At 34.1% G+C, this 18,267-nt stretch overlaps 1 protein-coding gene and 1 long non-coding RNA gene across 2 annotated transcripts; one reads left to right on the forward strand and one right to left on the reverse strand.

The window, feature by feature from the left end:
- The first annotated feature begins 359 nt into the window (after positions 1-359).
- LOC131633859 (uncharacterized) lies at positions 360-2,351 on the forward strand. Its single transcript, XM_058904539.1, has 3 exons — positions 360-1,007; positions 1,062-1,253; positions 1,461-2,351. Exons 1-3 carry the CDS (start codon positions 360-362, stop codon positions 2,349-2,351), a joined length of 1,731 nt encoding a protein of 576 aa, XP_058760522.1.
- Positions 2,352-17,484: 15,133 nt separating this feature from the next.
- Positions 17,485-17,876, reverse strand: LOC131633862 (uncharacterized). The gene is made up of 2 exons (XR_009293422.1): positions 17,812-17,876; positions 17,485-17,736 (listed from the first exon to the last, which is right to left on the reverse strand). It is a non-coding gene; the product is annotated as an uncharacterized LOC131633862 (long non-coding RNA).
- Positions 17,877-18,267: the final 391 nt, after the last annotated feature.

Consider the following 18,267-nt stretch of genomic DNA (forward strand, 5'->3'; position numbering starts at 1 on the left):
GACACCATTACATTAGAGATCTTGTCGAAGATAAAATAATTGCCTTGGAACATGTTGCTACAAACCTTCAACTGGCTGACATTTTCACAAAAGCCTTGGATGCAAATCAATTTGAAAATCTAAGAAGAAAACTAGGCATTTGTCTTTGTGAAGGATTATAGCAATTAATTGGGTGTGGGGCCAGCATTGTTTCTCTCTCCAAATCTTTGATATCATTACACATTAAAGTGTATTTTCCCCCCCTTTTACAAGTTACCCAAACGGTTTCCATTCCTCCAAAATCTATCCTCCACACTCAGGCTATCTCTCTGTGTTTCTGCATTCACAACCCTTTACCCAGCTTTGCATTTTCTCTCACCATGTCTCAGAGTTCTCCCTCAAAGAAATCTTCTCCTACCTCTAAAATAGCATCAGGTTCTAGGGCACCAAATGTTGTGAGTGATCAAGATGTTGTGCTGGATGTTGTGCCATTGAACTCTGTTCCTGCTACCGATACTGTTCGTAATCTACCAAGAAAGATGCATGCAAGAAAATCAATTGGGGGATCTGTTCCTGAAACCTTTTCTGTTCAAGGTAGAGAGGGTTCTGCTTATGTTCACAATGCGATCGCAGGTATTGTCACAAGAATCTTGAATGAAGGGCACAAGGTTGATGGGATATCTGTTCCTCTAGCCCAGATGTCTGCCTCTGAGAACAGCAAAGATGATCAAGATGGTCAAGATGATGCTAGCAAAGATCAGGGTGATGTTGAGACATCGGTTGATAACACTGATGAGAAGAACCCAGGTGCCAAAGAAGTTGAGACATCTGAAGCTATTAATGTTGAAACATCTGGTACTAAAGATGCTGAAATTCTTGAGCCTGAGAAAGCTGAAGAGGTTCCTGTTGCTGCTTCTAAAGAAACCCCTAATGAAGGCCCTACTGTGCATGATGTGGTGAATCTGGATGATCTGGATGATTCTATTGACATTGCTGATGATGAACTCATCTCTAGCATCTCTCATAGAGTCAAGACTCATAAGGGCAAACAGGCTTGTGATCAAGATTTCTCCAAACCTTAGGTTACTCCTCAAAAGAAGGTCACTATAAAGAAGGTCAAGAAAGTCCTTGCTGAACCATCAACCACAGGGAGCAAGGCTACTGTGAAGAAGAGGAAGGAAAGAAGTGTTTCTGTCCCTGAAGATGATGTCTTAAGTGATGTCCCTGACATCCCATCAAAGAAGAAGATTGCTGCCACAAAATCCTCCACAAAGGTTCGTGATGTTCCTTTAGATAACATTTACTTGCACTATGCTTCAAATGCTATCCAGTGGAAGTTTGTCTATCAAAGAAGGCTGGCTCTAGAAAGAGAATTAGCAAATGATGCTCTGGAATGTCAAGAGGTCATGAAGCTCATCAAGGCTGCAGGTTTGATTAAAACTGTTACTCATTTTTCAAAGTGTTATGAAATGCTTGTGAAGGAATTTATTGTGAATTTGTCTCAAGATTGTGGTGATGGAACAACTGATGATTTTCATAAGGTGTATGTTAGAAGAAAGTGTATAGATTTTTCTCCTACTGTTATCAACCTATATCTAGGTAGAGATGCTGAGGCTCAACCTGAGCTTGAAGTGACTGATAATGAGGTATGCAAGGTAATCACTGGTGGTAAGGTTAAGAAGTGGCCCATAAAGAGCAAACTGTCTGCTAGTTCTCTTAATGTCAGGTATGCATTACTGCACAAAATTGGGGCTGCTAACTGGGTGCCTACCAATCACACTTCCACCATTGCTGTTGGCCTAGGAAGATTCATTTATGCTGTGGGAACCAAGACAAAATTTGACTATGGGACTTACATATTTGATCAAACTATGAGGCATGTTGGTACCTCTGCTACCAAGCTTCCCATTGCTTTCCCATCTCTGATATGTGGAATAATCCTCAAGCAACACCCTGGAATTCTGAAAAGTAAAGATTCTGTATGTAAGAGGGAGAGTGCTTTGTCTTTTCACTACAAGCTGCTGCAAAGGTCTGATGACAAGACATCTGCTGGGACATCACAACCCAGCAAATCTGTGAACAAAGCTCTTCTTATTGCTGAGCTGAAAGAGACTTGTCAAGAGTTGGACAACAGGAAGCTGAAACTTGAAAAGCTCATCCACAGTCTTGAGCAGTCTACAGATGATGATCTTGCTGATGAAAAGGGTGGTGACAATATGGATGAAGACAAAGAGGCTGAGGAAGAGGCTGAGGATGCTGAGGCTGAGGGTGCTGAGAGTGGGAGTAGTGATGCTGCTGAAGGGACTAGTAGCTCAAGTGATGACAATCCTGGTGGCTCTAGTGATGAAGACAGTGATGGGTCTGATGATTAGCTCTGCTTCTGAATTTGTTTTGGCTCCTTTTGTGGCTAAAAAGGGGGAGTAATTGATGGTATGGTAGTGGTTGTTTTGTTGTAGTGGTTGTTTTGTTATTTTGATGATCTCTTTTGGTTTTTCTTGGACATGGTTGTTTTGTTGTTTCCTTTATTTTGGGTTTTCTCTGGTTCTCCCTGACAATGACAAGTGGTTTCTGTAACAGTTGATTAAGTAGATGTTTTCTGGTTTTCTGGTGATTAATCAAGATGCTGTTGTTGCTTACAGAATTTATTTTTCTGTTACAGAAGTTATTTTTCTGTTGTTGGCTGCTGTGTATGCTCTGATATCTGTTTGGTTACATCTATTAGTGTTTTAGCCAAAAATTTGCCAAAGGGGGAGTTTGTAGATGTTGTTGATTGGCTGTAATTTTTGGTAAAACTAATTGTGGATCTATCTTGTCAAACCTGGTGTCATGACATGCATTCTACTGTTGTGAAGTTTTTCCTTATGCAGGCCTTTACCTGATGTCAAGGCCGATGTCATGACATTCGCTGCTGTTACGTTCTTTTCTATTTCTATTTATGGTTATGTGATCTGATAAGATCCTATGCGCTTTATTTGGTAATGATGGATTCTGATCTGATTCAAGGACGTCTTTGATGGCTATTATTTTTAGTCCTTGATTTATGGAGATTAGTTTTATTAGGGTTTAAACTATTTTTGGATCCAAGGCCCAGCTGCTGTATTTTATGAAGACTATATATTCCACGCAGTAGCAGCTGATGACGTTAGGGTTTTTGTTTGAGAAGCGTTAAGAGTTCTTTGTTTTAAGTTTTCGTTCTAGCTTTCTTGTAAGCCAAACAATCATCATGATGATTGTCTTGGTCTAGGAGTTTTAATTTGAGTTGTAAGAAGTACTCAAAGCTTTTAAGCAAGAGTACTATTGTACTTGATCAAAGCTTTTAAGCAAGATCAAGTTGTGTCTTTGATGAGTGTCTTCTTTTGTTATTCGTTGGTTAGTTTTCATCACTGCTGTGATTGAGGGGGAGTGAGTAGGATCTCTGGTCTAAGTTGTTTAGATTGAAGTTGCATTGGGTAGATATTAAGTGAAAGGAGTAATCTTGATTTGTATTACCTTTAATTGATATTACTTATAGTGGACTTCCTCCCTGGCTTGGTAGCCCCCAGATGTAGGTGTGTTTGCACCGAACTGGGTTAACAACTTTCCTGTGTTGTTTTTCTGTTTACTCTTTGTTCATTTGTTTAAAAGCATTCAGATAGTAATGTCGTGACATCCTGTTAGACATCGCGTGTCTGAGTCCAGAATTTCAGAGAACTCAAGGTCTAGTTCCTTTTATGACTTGAGACTTATAGGTTAGAACCTAGTAAAGCCGAGAGGATCCATAGGATAGGGAACTCACTGAGATTTTGTATCTCACCCCAGTATATATTGATTTCAGGTACTACAGGTTCTGTGAAGGTTAAGGAGAAAGCAGTTTGATTTCCTTATTCCTTATGCTTCTTTTGGATATGGCAAAGCTTCCGTTGTGGAATTCTTTTGTGATCATTGTTTGATCTAGTTCTTAGTATTTTCTTTTTGAACATCTTGTATGTATTATGCCATTGTGTAGAATATTTGTATTAGGGCATCAATATGAATAATGTGTTGACTAGGAACTTATTGGTATTTCAGTACCAAATACTTGGATTCATATATAATTTTATGCTTTGATGTATGTATTTATATATGGGTGTTACATTAGAAGTGAGCAACAACCATTTTGAGATTTAATTGTTGAAATACTAAAAAAAGTAAGAAAAGTTGAAAGTGAGCAACAACAATTGAGACATAAATTGTTGAAATATTTTAAAATTTTATTATATTTAAAATTATTATGTGAATTTATTAATTATATTAGTCACTTATTAGTTAAAAACTTAATGAATTATTCATTAATTTAATCAATAAAATTAAGATTTACATGCATAATATATCCTTATTTTTTAAAATAAATTTTTATTTTTTCATTTTAAACATTATGTTTTCATGATAAATATAATTGAATTGTCATAAATATTGTAACTTAGGTCCGTTAGTATTATCTAACTCGGTCGAATCTATTTCAACCTTATAAGGAATACAATAGATCTCAACCTTAAACTTTAGCGTTGAGTTAAGGGTCATGTTCATTACAAATAAGTGACATATGACTTTTGCTTGAATTACGTCATGTAGAGCTCATACTATTGTACTCACAACAAGTACAGTTGGCGCCCATTGAATTACCCTAAAATATATTATTGTTTATTTCATTATTTTGATGATTTACGTATTGTTGTTTATCGTAATTTTAAGTTTCCTCGATGATATCTCATCACACACATGAAAATAGTAATTTTCCATGCATTTTTTAATTGTTGACTAAAGTAAGCTCTTTTTTACTTGATTCAAGAGTTCTATGAATCGATTAAACGAACCAAGACCATTTGACTTGATTCAAGCTTTGATTCATTTTGTCCATTACTTGGTTGATTCTAGTTGCAAGACTTGATTCATTTTATCCATTACTTGATTCATTCTATTTGCAAGACTTGATTCATTTTGTTCATTACTTGGTTCATTATGTGAATGACTTGATTCATTCTGTCACTGACTTGATTCGTTCTATCGAAGACTTGATCCATTCATTTATAGAAATAAAAACAAAAGTACTGAGATAAAAAAATATTTGCAAATATAAAAAGTAAATTAAAAAAAAAGTTAGTTCCCTTTGTTTGTTTCTATTTTTCTTTCTTTTTTATATAAAAACATTTTTAAACTAAACATAGTCACTTTATGAAGAAGCTAAATTCTTTCTAATTTTTTTTTATTTTAGATTTTTTTATATAGTTGTGCATGTACACATTTATTTTGATTTGTACATTGGCTGCACTCAAATTCTTTCCAATTTCATCTTCTATTTTATATTTTATATATATATATATATATATATATATATATATATATATATATATATATCATTAGTTGATTAAATTTTTTAGTTTTTTATTTATAGAACGTTAAGTTAGTTAATTGGTAGTTATGAAAGGACATTGTGAATAGAATTGTGTTAGAAAATAAATTTGCATCTCTTTTAGATCATCATCTTCATTATGTTCATGGAGAATCATCATAATGATTGTGTGTGATGATTGATTGTGAGAAAATATTAGAAAACTTTGAAGTGTGTAGTTTTCAAGTAAAAATTTACTTGAAGAGATTCAAAGAAGTGAAGTTCTTGGAAGGAAATGTAGAAGGAGTTCTTCTCCATTTTTATGGAGTTTTTCTCAGAATTTTTCAACCTAATGAAGAAAAGGATTCAAGGATTATAATTTTGAGATTAAGTGGATATTAGTGATTTTATCAAGATTGAAGTCCATCAAGGATTGAAGATCAACATCTTGGGAAAGATCAAGGATAATAGTGATGGTAGCTAGTTGCAGACATGTTCAACCATGAAGCAAGGAAGAAGATAGGGTTGGAACAAGATTTGTTCAAACCCTAAAAGGTTTTGATGATAACAAAGTATGTAAAGAACAATAAGGTTTTACTAATGGTTGTTCAAGTTTGCAACATTAAAAGATATTAACCTTGCTATAAATTAAGATAAACACTTGGAAGAATCATTAGGAGAGATGCAAAGCTTTTCTAAATCTAAAGGATCAGAGTGAAGTTTTCGTGCTCTAAAGAACTCAAACTCAAGTATCTTAGATGCTGAGGTGAAGCTTACTTGGAAATCTGAAGACCAACAATGTCTAAATACTAGAGTCATTTGAAGCAGGCAGAGGTTGTCATAAGGAATGACTCTGTAACTTTTAAACAAGCTTCATCAATAATTTTGAAGTCTCTGCTTTAAAGGATTATTGTTTATATCAAGTCAACATCTCTAAAAGTGTGAACTTTAGCTAACTCCAGCAACTTAGCATCCAAAACATCAAATACCCATTGATATCACACATCAATATGTTTGGACCTATTATGAAAAGTCTGACTCTTATCAAGATGAATAACACTTTGACTATCAAGAAATAACACATATTTGTCTTGAACAAACTCAACCGCCTGCAAAAATTCCTTCATCCACCATATCTCTTTGCATGTTTCGGTACTGGCCATGAAATCAACCTCTATAGTATACATTGCTACACACTTCTATAGTCTGGACTTCCAAGCAACAACCCATTTGCAAATTTAATCATGTAGCCCGAAGTGCACTTTCTGAACTCAATATCTCCATCCGTATCAGAATCAGAGTACCCTACTAGAGTAGGCTTATCTCTTTGAAAACAAAGCCTCATATAAGTAGTACCGCGAAGATACCTCAAAATATGTTTTACGACCTTCCATTGCTCTCTAACTGGATTTGACAAAAATATATTTTAACTGTACCAACACCACGTGCTATATTTGGTCTTGTACACAACATTGCATACATCAAACTACCCATAATAGACGCATAAGGAACACATTTCATATTAAATGATTCATCTTCACTTGAAGGACATTGATTAGAACTCAACTTGAAATGAGTATAAGTGCGAGAAACACAAGAAATGAGGGGTTTGAATTGGGTTGCACCAAATATAATCTTTTCACAACTAAAAAAAAGGTTAACAAGAGAAATAAAAATAGATGAACACAATTATTTTTATCTTGTATCATTGTTAACAAACTTACTCCAGTCCACCCGCCTAGGTGATTTTTACTTCTCAATTAGGACTTAATCCACTATAATCAATCTGATTACAGACAACCATACTGACCGTAGCCAATGCCTTCTTTAGACTCCTAACTAGCACCTAGTCTTTTCAAGGAAACAACTACAATAAGCTCCAACCAACCTTGCTGAAAACTCCAACAAGTTTTGTTGCTCCTTATCCTGAAACCACTATGACCGTAGCCACAGTCTTCTCGGGGCTTCTGACGAGCACCTAGACCCCAAGGAAACAATAAAAAAATTGATTACAAGTGTGTATTATAAGATTCTTCTAATAAGCATATTACACACTGTTTAAGTACAACAACACAGAAGTGTTGATAAGCAAGATACGGACAAAATCTCCTTGCTAAAAATACTAAATTATACAAAGAATTTCTCTAACAAAGTTTGTGCACCGCTTTGGTGTAGTTTTGTAGAATTAATTCGTTTATTTCAAATTCTTCCAATGACTTCCTTTACAGAGAAGGATATATCTGTTAGAGAGTAGAATAGGAAATGCAAAGTACAATTGTAAATTTCCCAACGGTCATAGATAACAATTATAGGTTGGACTATCCTTACATCACTCTATAAGAGTAGAGGTCACAGTTTATGTAAGGACTTTTATGCTCACCATCACACCCAAGCCGTCCTTGATCTTCTAAGTCTTTTGAGGCTTCTGATTTTATGTTGATCGAAGCATGTTGTAGATGATCAGATCTTGAATTTTCAAACCTAACTCTTCGAAGCTTGTTCAGCAGAACCTTTGTCTTCAGAGGCTTCAGCACTTGGTCTTCAGAACTGATGTCTTCAGATATCCAGAGCTTGTTCAGCAGAAACTTGTCTTCATCATCTTCAAAACATGGGACACATAAGTAAAGCTTTAGAAGGCCTTCAAAGCTCCCCTGAAAAAGTTAAGATCAGAAGCTCTTGTATTAACGTTTCTTAGAACCGTTGCATAAGTAGAATTCAAAAATCGTGACTTCCGTTATAAGACAACACTAGTATTCTTCTAGAGTGTTGAGTTCAGAACATGATGACATCATACGTCATCTTACTAGAGTCATAACCTATAAGGAAAAAGTCACACACTAGAAAGAAAATCGTTAGTGTATATAATTGTTCCTTGAGATAACATGTAAAGTAATCATCAAAATCTAAGGCCATATGCAAAACCAATCTCGTTCTTACAATCTCCCCCTTTTTGATAATGTCAAACTATTAAAGGTCTTGTTTTTTCAATGATCGTGATCTTTCCCTGGATTATGCATCAACGCTTAATCGGTGCAAGAAATAAAAATTCTATCACTAAACATGTTTATTCAAATGATCAACTTAGGGAAATTTCTGTTTCCGGTGCGTATTTCAATTTTGATGAGGCATGAGATATTTTGGTTTGATTCCCATCATTAAGGTCGAAAGCTCCTACCATTGACTTTAACTGTTAATTTTGTATGATGATAACACATCCCTTACGAAGGTGGTAAAAATAAGTAATATGCATGTGTTTGGACTGATTTAAACTATCCCTTAAATAAGTAAAGAGTATACTTTAATCCCCTTGAGAGTATACTTCTCCCCCTTTGTCCAAATCAAAAAGGTAGATAACTCTATGCAAAGGATAAACTAAGAAAACATAAGCACATAGATACACATATTTTACATGTGGGTATTTCATCCCATGCATGATTTGTTTAATACTCCTAATTAGGTTCTTATGAAAAATATGTTTTCTTTAGGAAGAAGTTTAGTAAAATATCTGCAAGTTGATCAGATGTATTTACAAATTCAAGTATACATTCCTCTTTTACAATATGATCTTTGATAAAGTGGTGTCTGTAACACCCTTTTAATCTCCCGCAGAATATAAATTAAATTCAGAGTAAACATGTAAAAGGATGTTACAACTAAAAAAAATAAAATCCATCTGTCATGCTATTCCGAGGAACATAAATTACATATTTCAACTAAACATGTTTAACACAGCGGAAAAGAATTTCATGATTGGATAATGTAAAATATCAAATATTAAGTACCAAAAATATCACTTTTTCAATCCAACTAAAATTATCCAAATAAATAAACAAGGGTTTATCAAAATAACTCCAAAACAAACGTTCCCCAGTGTTACAAGACCAGAGCATGGCACTGACACGACCAAAAACTAAACGGATTAGCCTATAAGCTATCCTCACCAAGCACAACGCCGCGACTCATTAATCTAAAAATGATCAACAGTAAGGGTGAGACATATTCATAATTAAACTATATTATGAGTTCATAAACAACAAAACATCATAAATAAAACGTTCACCCTATTGCAACATAGTATAGGTTTTAGAAAATTATTCACACAGCAACTCATCGTACAATTAACACAATCACACCACCACATTATAACACGAGAATTCATCCATTCACGTTACCACAAACCTATATACAAATGCAATGAGACACTATGCATGTGGTACCAATTATGGGAATTAACTCACCTCACCGATCCAAACACCACCAGGATACGGCCACCACTGAATAACTAATTCCATACAATAAGAATTAGCCACCGCTGATCCAAACACCACCGGGATACAACAACAATATGATTATGAATGCATGCACAACATATAACATACTAATCATCAACGCCGATTACGATGACAATGTCATCAAAACATAACTCACTGATAACAACACCAAATATAGTATATTCAGGTTTCAGCACCATCATACAATCATATCATACTTAATGCACACCGAATATAGCGTCAAAATCACAGTTATATTATTACAACATCACCACATTGCCACATTAATCAAATCATGCACACAATATATAAGCACACCACAACAAATTAAATTAAGAGTTTTAAAAATAAAGTTGAGCCACCTCTTGTTCACCCAATTCATTAGATAGAACACTCAATTACCTTTCCAACGATCAAAACGGAAACTAAAACAAACATACGATTTGAAAGATATGAATTTTTTAAATTAAAATATTTTTCAAAAAGCGTTAGGTGTCCAGGCCGTACCAGGTTACACAACAACGTCAAGTGATAATTTTTCAAAAATGTTTCAGTGTAACCGGTTACACGTTAGCGTCAATGATTCGCTATAATCAATATTCATCGTGTAATCAGTTACAACATAGAGATAACCCGGTTACAGCACCCAAAAATCCCCAGTTTAACTATTTTTCATTGATGTAATCGGTTACATCTCCGCTGTTACCCGGTTACAGCGTACTCAGTAGCATAAATTCTAACACAATTGCAAGCACAAAAAAGCACCAATTCACACATTCTAATACATTTCTAACATGCATTGGGGATACCTAACATCAAGTATGTTCCATAATCAATCAATTTCATCAATTTCGCCCAATTTATACTCTCTATTCCGAAACCCCACAACCTAACATACATCCAATTGGAACAAACAACATACATAATCAGTTCTATCATTCGCAACTAATAATATAGGCTAAAAGGATTAGTCACCCATTACCTTAACCAAAGATTCTTGAATGCTTCCTCTTTCTCTGCTCTTTCACGTACTTTGAGTTCTCCTCTTTTGCTTTCTAATTCCTTATCTTTCTAACTTCCTTTATTTTATGAAAAATAGAAATGACTTAGTAAAAGGCCTACTATTTAACACCTCCCCTTTACTAATTGTCACACTGGCCCAATCATTTTATATTTCATAATTTTCCAATAAATCACCAAACTCCAATTAATCCAAATAAATAATTTAAATTCCAATTAAATTAAATAATGGAAATTATGGGGTGTTAGAGTGTCTAACTTATATGTGTATAGCCTAGGATTAAGTATCAGGTTTTTTTGTGAGGTTTATGGCACTAGTGTTGTCACATCTTAATGGGACAGCTGCAAGGTTTACACTATAATCACTAAGTTCTTGCTCATCCAAATGATTTTAACGCAATAGCTACTAGCAATAACAAATTATGCCTCATTTGTGGATAATGAGACACTTGCTTGTTTCTTGTTATTCCGTGAGACAAGCGAGTTCCCAAGTAACTGACATGTACTACTAGTACTTTTCCTATCAAATTTGCACCCACCAAAATCATAATCAAAGTACTCAACTAAGTCACTATCCACTCCCTTGGGGTACCTTAAACCCATGTGTTGTGTGTCAGAGAGATATCTCATAATGCATTTTACCGTACAGAGATGTGTTTCTTTCGGGGATGCTTGATAGCGTGCACACATGCATTCAACAAATATTATATGAGGATGAGACAAATTTATATAGAAAAGATAACATATCATACCTAGATACTTTCTTTCTTCAACTTGTTTTCCATCTTCGTTTTTGTCAAGGTCGCTTGATGTTCACATTGGTGTTGCTCTTACTTTTGACTTTTCCATGTCAAATATTTTTTACAGCTCTTTGCAGTATTTAGTTTGATTTGTGAATTTTCCCTTTTTAGTTTGATGAATTTGTAGTCCAACAAAGTACTTTAGAGCTCCCATCATTGACATTTTGAGTTCATAGTTAGTAGCACCGAAGATGATATTATCAACATAAATTGGAACTAATAGAATATCATGCCCGATTTTCTTAGTGAAGAGAGTTTTATCATCTTTCCCATTCGGGAAGTTATTTCAAAACAAGATCTTTCTTAGACGGTCATACCAGAGTCTAGGAGCTTGTTTAAGCCTATATAGTGCTTTCTTAAGCTTGAAAACAAGGTCAGGAAAGGTTGGATTGATAAAGCCTGGAGGTTTGTCCATAAATAACTTCTCTTGAAAGTATTCAATTTGAAAATTACTTTTTACATCCATTTGAAATTCATTATGCAAGAAAAAGCTAATAATACTGTATGGCTTCTAGTCTAGCTATAGGAGAAAAGGTTTCATCAAAATCTATATGTTTTTGTATATTTTATCATTTGGCTTTATATCCTAGTTCAAGGAATTGCACCTTAGACAAACTGGACTATGATCAAAAATATAATTTGGCCCAATATCCTGAGTCGAACCCTCAACCAAAGTTGAAAAACCATCTGATAACAATATTCTATCAAGCCTTCTCATGGACCTCTCACCCTTTACACCATGAAAATCTTCTTGAACCAGTAGGAAAATCAATCAACTCCATCAGCTCAATGAAGTCATTGAGTTTATAGACCTTCTGCGACTTGTAATAATCATTACAATCCACCCTCTTGGAAGAACTTCTAGCAGAGTTGAAATCCCTTGTCAACCGATCAACCAAACTCAAATCAGATGTTTGACCTTCCCGAAACTCATCAAGAATACCACTAGTAAAATTCAACATACCAAGCTTAACTTCAGAAGAATTCCTTTCACAAATAAAACTCATATCTCATAATTGTTCAATCATTTCTAACTCTCTTACTATCAACATCGACATATGCAAAGATTTCCTTCTCAATGCATCAACCACCATATTTATTTCACTCAAATGGTGATTCAAACCAAAATTGTAATCCTTAAGAAATTCTAACCATCCTATGTGCCTCATATTTAACTCATTATGATCAAAGAGATACTTCAAACTCTTACAATCACTAAACACTTAGAATCTTGACTCGAACAATTATTTTCTCCAAAGTTTCAATCCAAACATAACAACAGCCAACTCCAAGTCATGCGTCGGATAATTCCTCTCATGTACTTTGAGTTGTCTTGAAGCATAAGCCACAACTTGGTGATTCACATGAACACACCTCCTAATCCCATAAACCAAGCATCACAATACACAACAATGGTTCTTATGGATTAGGAAAAATCAACACAGGTGATGTTGTCAACTTTCTCTTAAGCACTCAAAAACACTCCTCACATTTTGCATCCCAAATAAAAGTCTGACCTTTCCTCGTCAACCGCGTCAACGACAAAGCTAATTTAGAAATTCCTTCAATAAATTTCTGATAATAACCTAATAAACCAAGAAAACTACTAATCTTAGAAACAGATTTCGGACTTCCCAATGGAATACAACTTCAATTTTCGACGGATCAACAGCAATACCTCTGCTCGAAATCACATGGCCAAGGAAACTCATTTCCTTTAACCAAAACCCACACTTAGAAAAATTAGCATACAACTTGTCATACCCCCAAATTTTCCCATCATATTTCAAGATATTTTGACTGACCTGACTTTCAAATGTTCAAGATTATGCAAGAAGTGGGCACACTTAACCCTCTCCTAAGCAATCAACCCACAACTAAGGTTTTGGTTCTATCAAAGTAAAATCAGGTTCTGAAGCCTCAAGAGAACCTCATTTCTTTTAATATGATTCAAAGGATCCTCATACTAAGTTTCAAGCTCTGATTCCCAAGATTGCCCAGTCAAAAGCTCAAATGGTCCATAGTCGACTATTTTGACCTAAAAGTCAACTATGGTCAAAATACGGTCAAAACTCCTAATTTTTTGTCATCATCGCTGTTTTGAAGTTACATTCATCATTTTATCATGAGTTGATCATGATTCATCAAGGAAAGTTCAGAAATCAACAAAACTCAAAGTTTTTAAATTAGGGTTTTTGAATTAAAAGTCAAATGAACTTTGACCAGCCATAACTTTCACATGGTTCATCATAAATTTCCCAACCAAAGATCATTTTGAAGGAAATTAAATTCTCTACAACTTTGTCTCTATAAAGCCAAGGACAAAAATGATTCATTTGAGAAATATGAACCAAAACATTACAATTCCTTTTGAAAGTTCACAAAAAGCTGTTTTTTATCTGGAGCCATATCTTAAAGATAAAATCCTCAAATGAAAAATATGCTCCAAATTGTCTTGTAGAGGACACCTTGAGCTTTCCAAAAAGCCATATAACACTTCCATACAATACAAAATGAGAGAGATATGCTTGGTACAAGTTGGTCGATTTTTGAGAAAGGCTTGAAACCCTAATTTGCTTATTTCATATTTTTGAGTATTGGGCCTTAAGACTTGGACTTTCCACGTGATTTTGAGCTTAAGGGAGGTCCATTGGTCATATAAAATTTATTTCATGATTTTTATTTGAGTTTATTCATTTAAATTCAAATTAAATCAAATAAAATCAAGTTTATTGAGATAAAATTTTATGAATCAATTCTCCAAATATTTGATCCAATCAAATAAATCCAATGGCCATGATTAAAGAGAAAAATTGCATGGAATAGCATAATGTTCAAAATTAGAAAGATTTTATACAAAATCTTTTTTCAATTTCCATGTCAGTCATTTGATTGATCATTCTTCAACCACTATATATTCACAACATCCTCATACACAAAAGGACACGCATGAAAGCTACCAAAAACTAGGGTTTCAAGTTTAAAATTTGCAAGAAACTAGGGCACAAGAGAACAGTTTCTACAGCGAGATTCATATCTTCATAACCATCCTAATCTCTTCCCAGGACCTCAAAGCGTAAGTACTGACCCAGAGATACAAGTTGCAGGGCCTGGAATGTAGCAAGCCATATTCATCTTCATCATTTATATTGTATTCTTATATGTTTATTGTTGTTGCGTTTCAATGAGATATACTGGTGTTAATGTGTTCCTGAAAGTATTTAGCACAGGTCGAACGTACCACATGGAGTTTAGAGACGGAAACCATGACATGCCATTGATGATATTTAAGATCATGAAGCTTTAGAAGCCGTAGCTACAAGCCATTTCAGACGAAACTAACCTCACCATCGAATTCGCAGGCCTTTGAACAATGGATCTGGGTGGTCTTTATTTATTGCTAACATTTTTTCCTAAGTTTTGAAATCTCCAGGGGTTGCTACAAAAATTCGTAACTGAATCGATAGCTTTTTCTGCAGCAATTTGGTAGAAAATCATGGATGTGATTTTGAAGACGGTGATGAATAGTGGTGGGACCGTGCGTGGATGGTTTTGATTCGCTGGTCAAATATTGTGTTTCTCTCTCTCTCTCTCTCTCGCTCGAATTGGCCAACCATGGGCGTGTGGATCCAGTCAGACTTCTATGTGGACTTTTGACCATTCATATTGATTTTTATATTTTTTTATCCTGGTCTGGTTAAATGACAACATAACTCGGTGGGAGAACTGACTTTAATTTTCGCAAACAAATGTTGCCGGGAGCAAGAGTCGCCACCGACTTTTATTTTGTCCAATTATTAGGAAAGGTATAAAAGTACAGGAAAGACCTTTTAAGAAAAGATTTGGGTTTGGGGGGTAAGTTATGAAAAGGGAAGATGTTAGCACCCTTTTCATCCGTAGTTATCTACAGGCTCTTAGTTTGCTTAGCTCGTTTTGTTTTGGTTGAAAAGCATAGTGTGTGTGTGTGTTTTGAGAAAAGGTGCCAATAGTAAGGCAAGACTTCACAATGATCCTTGTATCAGTCCTCAAGGATGCATGCGACGTATTTTTAAAATTTGTTTGAAAAAGGCAAGTGGTGAGAGAAGCGTTTTTTTGTCGAGCAAGCAATCCACGAGCTACTTACCTTAATACTAGTCTTTCTTATACTTTATACTTTTCTTTGAAGGGATAGGACTAACCATACGATTATGGTTAGGTAGTCCTATCTATTGGACGTATACGAGACATCGAAGGGTCATCTATGGTCGTTGAAGGCAACATGGTAGAGGTACCTTTAGCATTTTCGAAGGGACAAATTATCTCTTTTTCGTAGGCAGCAATCGAGGGACGAGATCATGTATTCGTAGGCAACATCGAGGGTCATCGAGGGACCATGATCTTTGATGATTTAAAATGTAGGGAATTTTGCTAAGGGTACCTCTATATTCGAGGGACACGACCATTAATTATTTGCAATCTGAAATGGAATTGAAACGGTACCTGAACGAAATTATGAGAATAATTGATGATTATTAGATGTTTAGAAAATTGTTGATTAATTATTGATGGAAAAAGAGAGTGGTAAGCCTCCTATTTATAGACTAGAATTAGGTTAAAACCACTCCTAAAAACGAAATGATCCAACCCAAAGGTTCATGGACCTTCCTTGATGACCAAGACTAAGAACCTGGACGTACTTGTGTCCAGGTACGTCTAGGTGCAAAAAAAAAGATAAAAAAGTTTAAAAAAACATGAGAATGCACCAAGCAAGAATTGAACCCACGACCTTCTGTTTGAAAGCCTTACTTACTTACCAATTTGGCTATGTTATTTGTTCGAAATAAAAATCCAATTGAAAGTATATGAAGCATCGGCCAGCATTTTCTATTTATTAAAATATAAGCAATTTAAGAGTAAACTACTATATTTTAAAATAGACTTTAAATTGAATATTTATAAAATTTAGGATGTCAATGTAAATGAACCAGATATTTTATAAAATCCAACTTTTTGAAATAGTTTCGAATTTTTAAAACGTATTGACAAAATTTAGAGTATGACAGACAACATAATTCCGCAGCTGGCTTGGTAACGTGGCAGGAGTTGCAATCATCAAAGCTTGGGTTCAAACTCTGGCTCCTTACATGAGTATTTTTACTATTTTCTTCTTCTCCACCTTTCTTTAATTTTCTTTTTCTTTTTAATTAACTTTCAAATCACCTTTCCAATTAACTATTAATTTAATATTTAAAAATAACCCATTAGGATTAGTATTAGGTTTCATTTAACTAAACTAGTAGATGACCCGTCTGGCTTGGTTTTATTATTATCTAGTTCAAATAAAAAATTTAGTGTAATGAAAAATATTGTATGTAATACACAATTGTAAGTAATTAATAGTCACTTCAGTAAAATAGGTATTTTGGTGATAGTGTCCCGTCTGAAAATTTATTTTATGTTTCTCTTAATTTTTTCAACTTATACTTCTCTTAATTATTTCATCTCAAGACAACAAAATATTAAATTAAACATGGTCATTTCAATAAAATATGTATTGTGATGATAGTGTCCCGTGTAAAAGTTTATATCATGTTTCTCTTAATTTTTTCAACTTATACTCATCTTGTTTCTCTTAATTTTTTCAACTTATACTCATCTTAATTATTTCATCTCAAGACAATGGTGATAGTGTCCCATGCAAAAGTTATTATATGTTTCTAATTTTTTCAACTTATATAAAATTGGTACTGTGGTGATATTTATGTTATGTAATATTAATTAGACACTCAATCATCTTAATTAAATGTCATATTTTTATCAAAACGTCATAACGTGAATTGAATGTCATGTTCTTTTTATGCCAAATTTGATTCCAATAAATTTAATTAATTAAATAAGATAAACTTCATAACTCTTTTTATGCCCAATTTGATTCCAATAAATTTAATTAATTAAATAAGATTTGTTTAACAACGTGTTACTACTTGATAAAATTATGATAATTAAATTTCTTTTAACAATGTAAATGATTTATATCTTTCTAAATTTCCAATATATCTTTTTATCCAAAATGAAGCAGATAATCATATTCACTGAAATATGTCACTAATAAAAACTTCAATAAAAAGTATCACCCCTTGGTTAATTTGGCGTACCCAAAGAAAAAGTAAAGAATAAAAAAATGGTCCATGCATCTTTCCATATCTCTTGTTTCGGCTTCAACAGACAGAAAAATGCATCAGGTGTTACACACATTTTGTTTTCAATTAGTCCCCTTGATAAGCAATATTATTTATTGAAACGAAAATCCTGTAAGACCCTTGTAACGGTTAGGATAATCCTGTGACAAACAAAAATTAAAATGTCAAATAAAATGGTGACATTGAATGCAGAAAATAACTGAGAATGAGATTACCTGCAATAAAGGAACTTTTTCTATCGGAAGTTCAGCTCCAAGGTCCCCACGAGCAACCATGGCCTGCAAAATAAAACAAACTCAAACAATGAGCTAGATGCTACAAACAGATAAATATCATACTTTGACCTCTATACCAAACCGACACATTAATTTGATTAGTTCAATTTACTTATGTTTTTCAAATCATTATACAAATAGGTCATATTGAATCTGATCACCCTTTGCCATTCATGAACAAACAATCTCAGACAATAAGTTACAGTGATAGCAACATATGCAGGAACATAAAGGGACATTGTATGAAAAAAGCACTTATGCCATTGTATGAAGCATGTAAATCCAAGAACATTCAGTGGTCCTTATTACACAAATAGGTCATCAAAAACTAATTTTTGAGAATCACAATGGTCATAAAAAACAAAAATCTTTAGAATACTATTTAGAAAAACACAA

Source organism: Vicia villosa, unplaced genomic scaffold, assembly GCF_029867415.1.
Source record: "Vicia villosa cultivar HV-30 ecotype Madison, WI unplaced genomic scaffold, Vvil1.0 ctg.001182F_1_1, whole genome shotgun sequence".
Taxonomy (NCBI): Eukaryota; Viridiplantae; Streptophyta; class Magnoliopsida; order Fabales; family Fabaceae; genus Vicia; species Vicia villosa.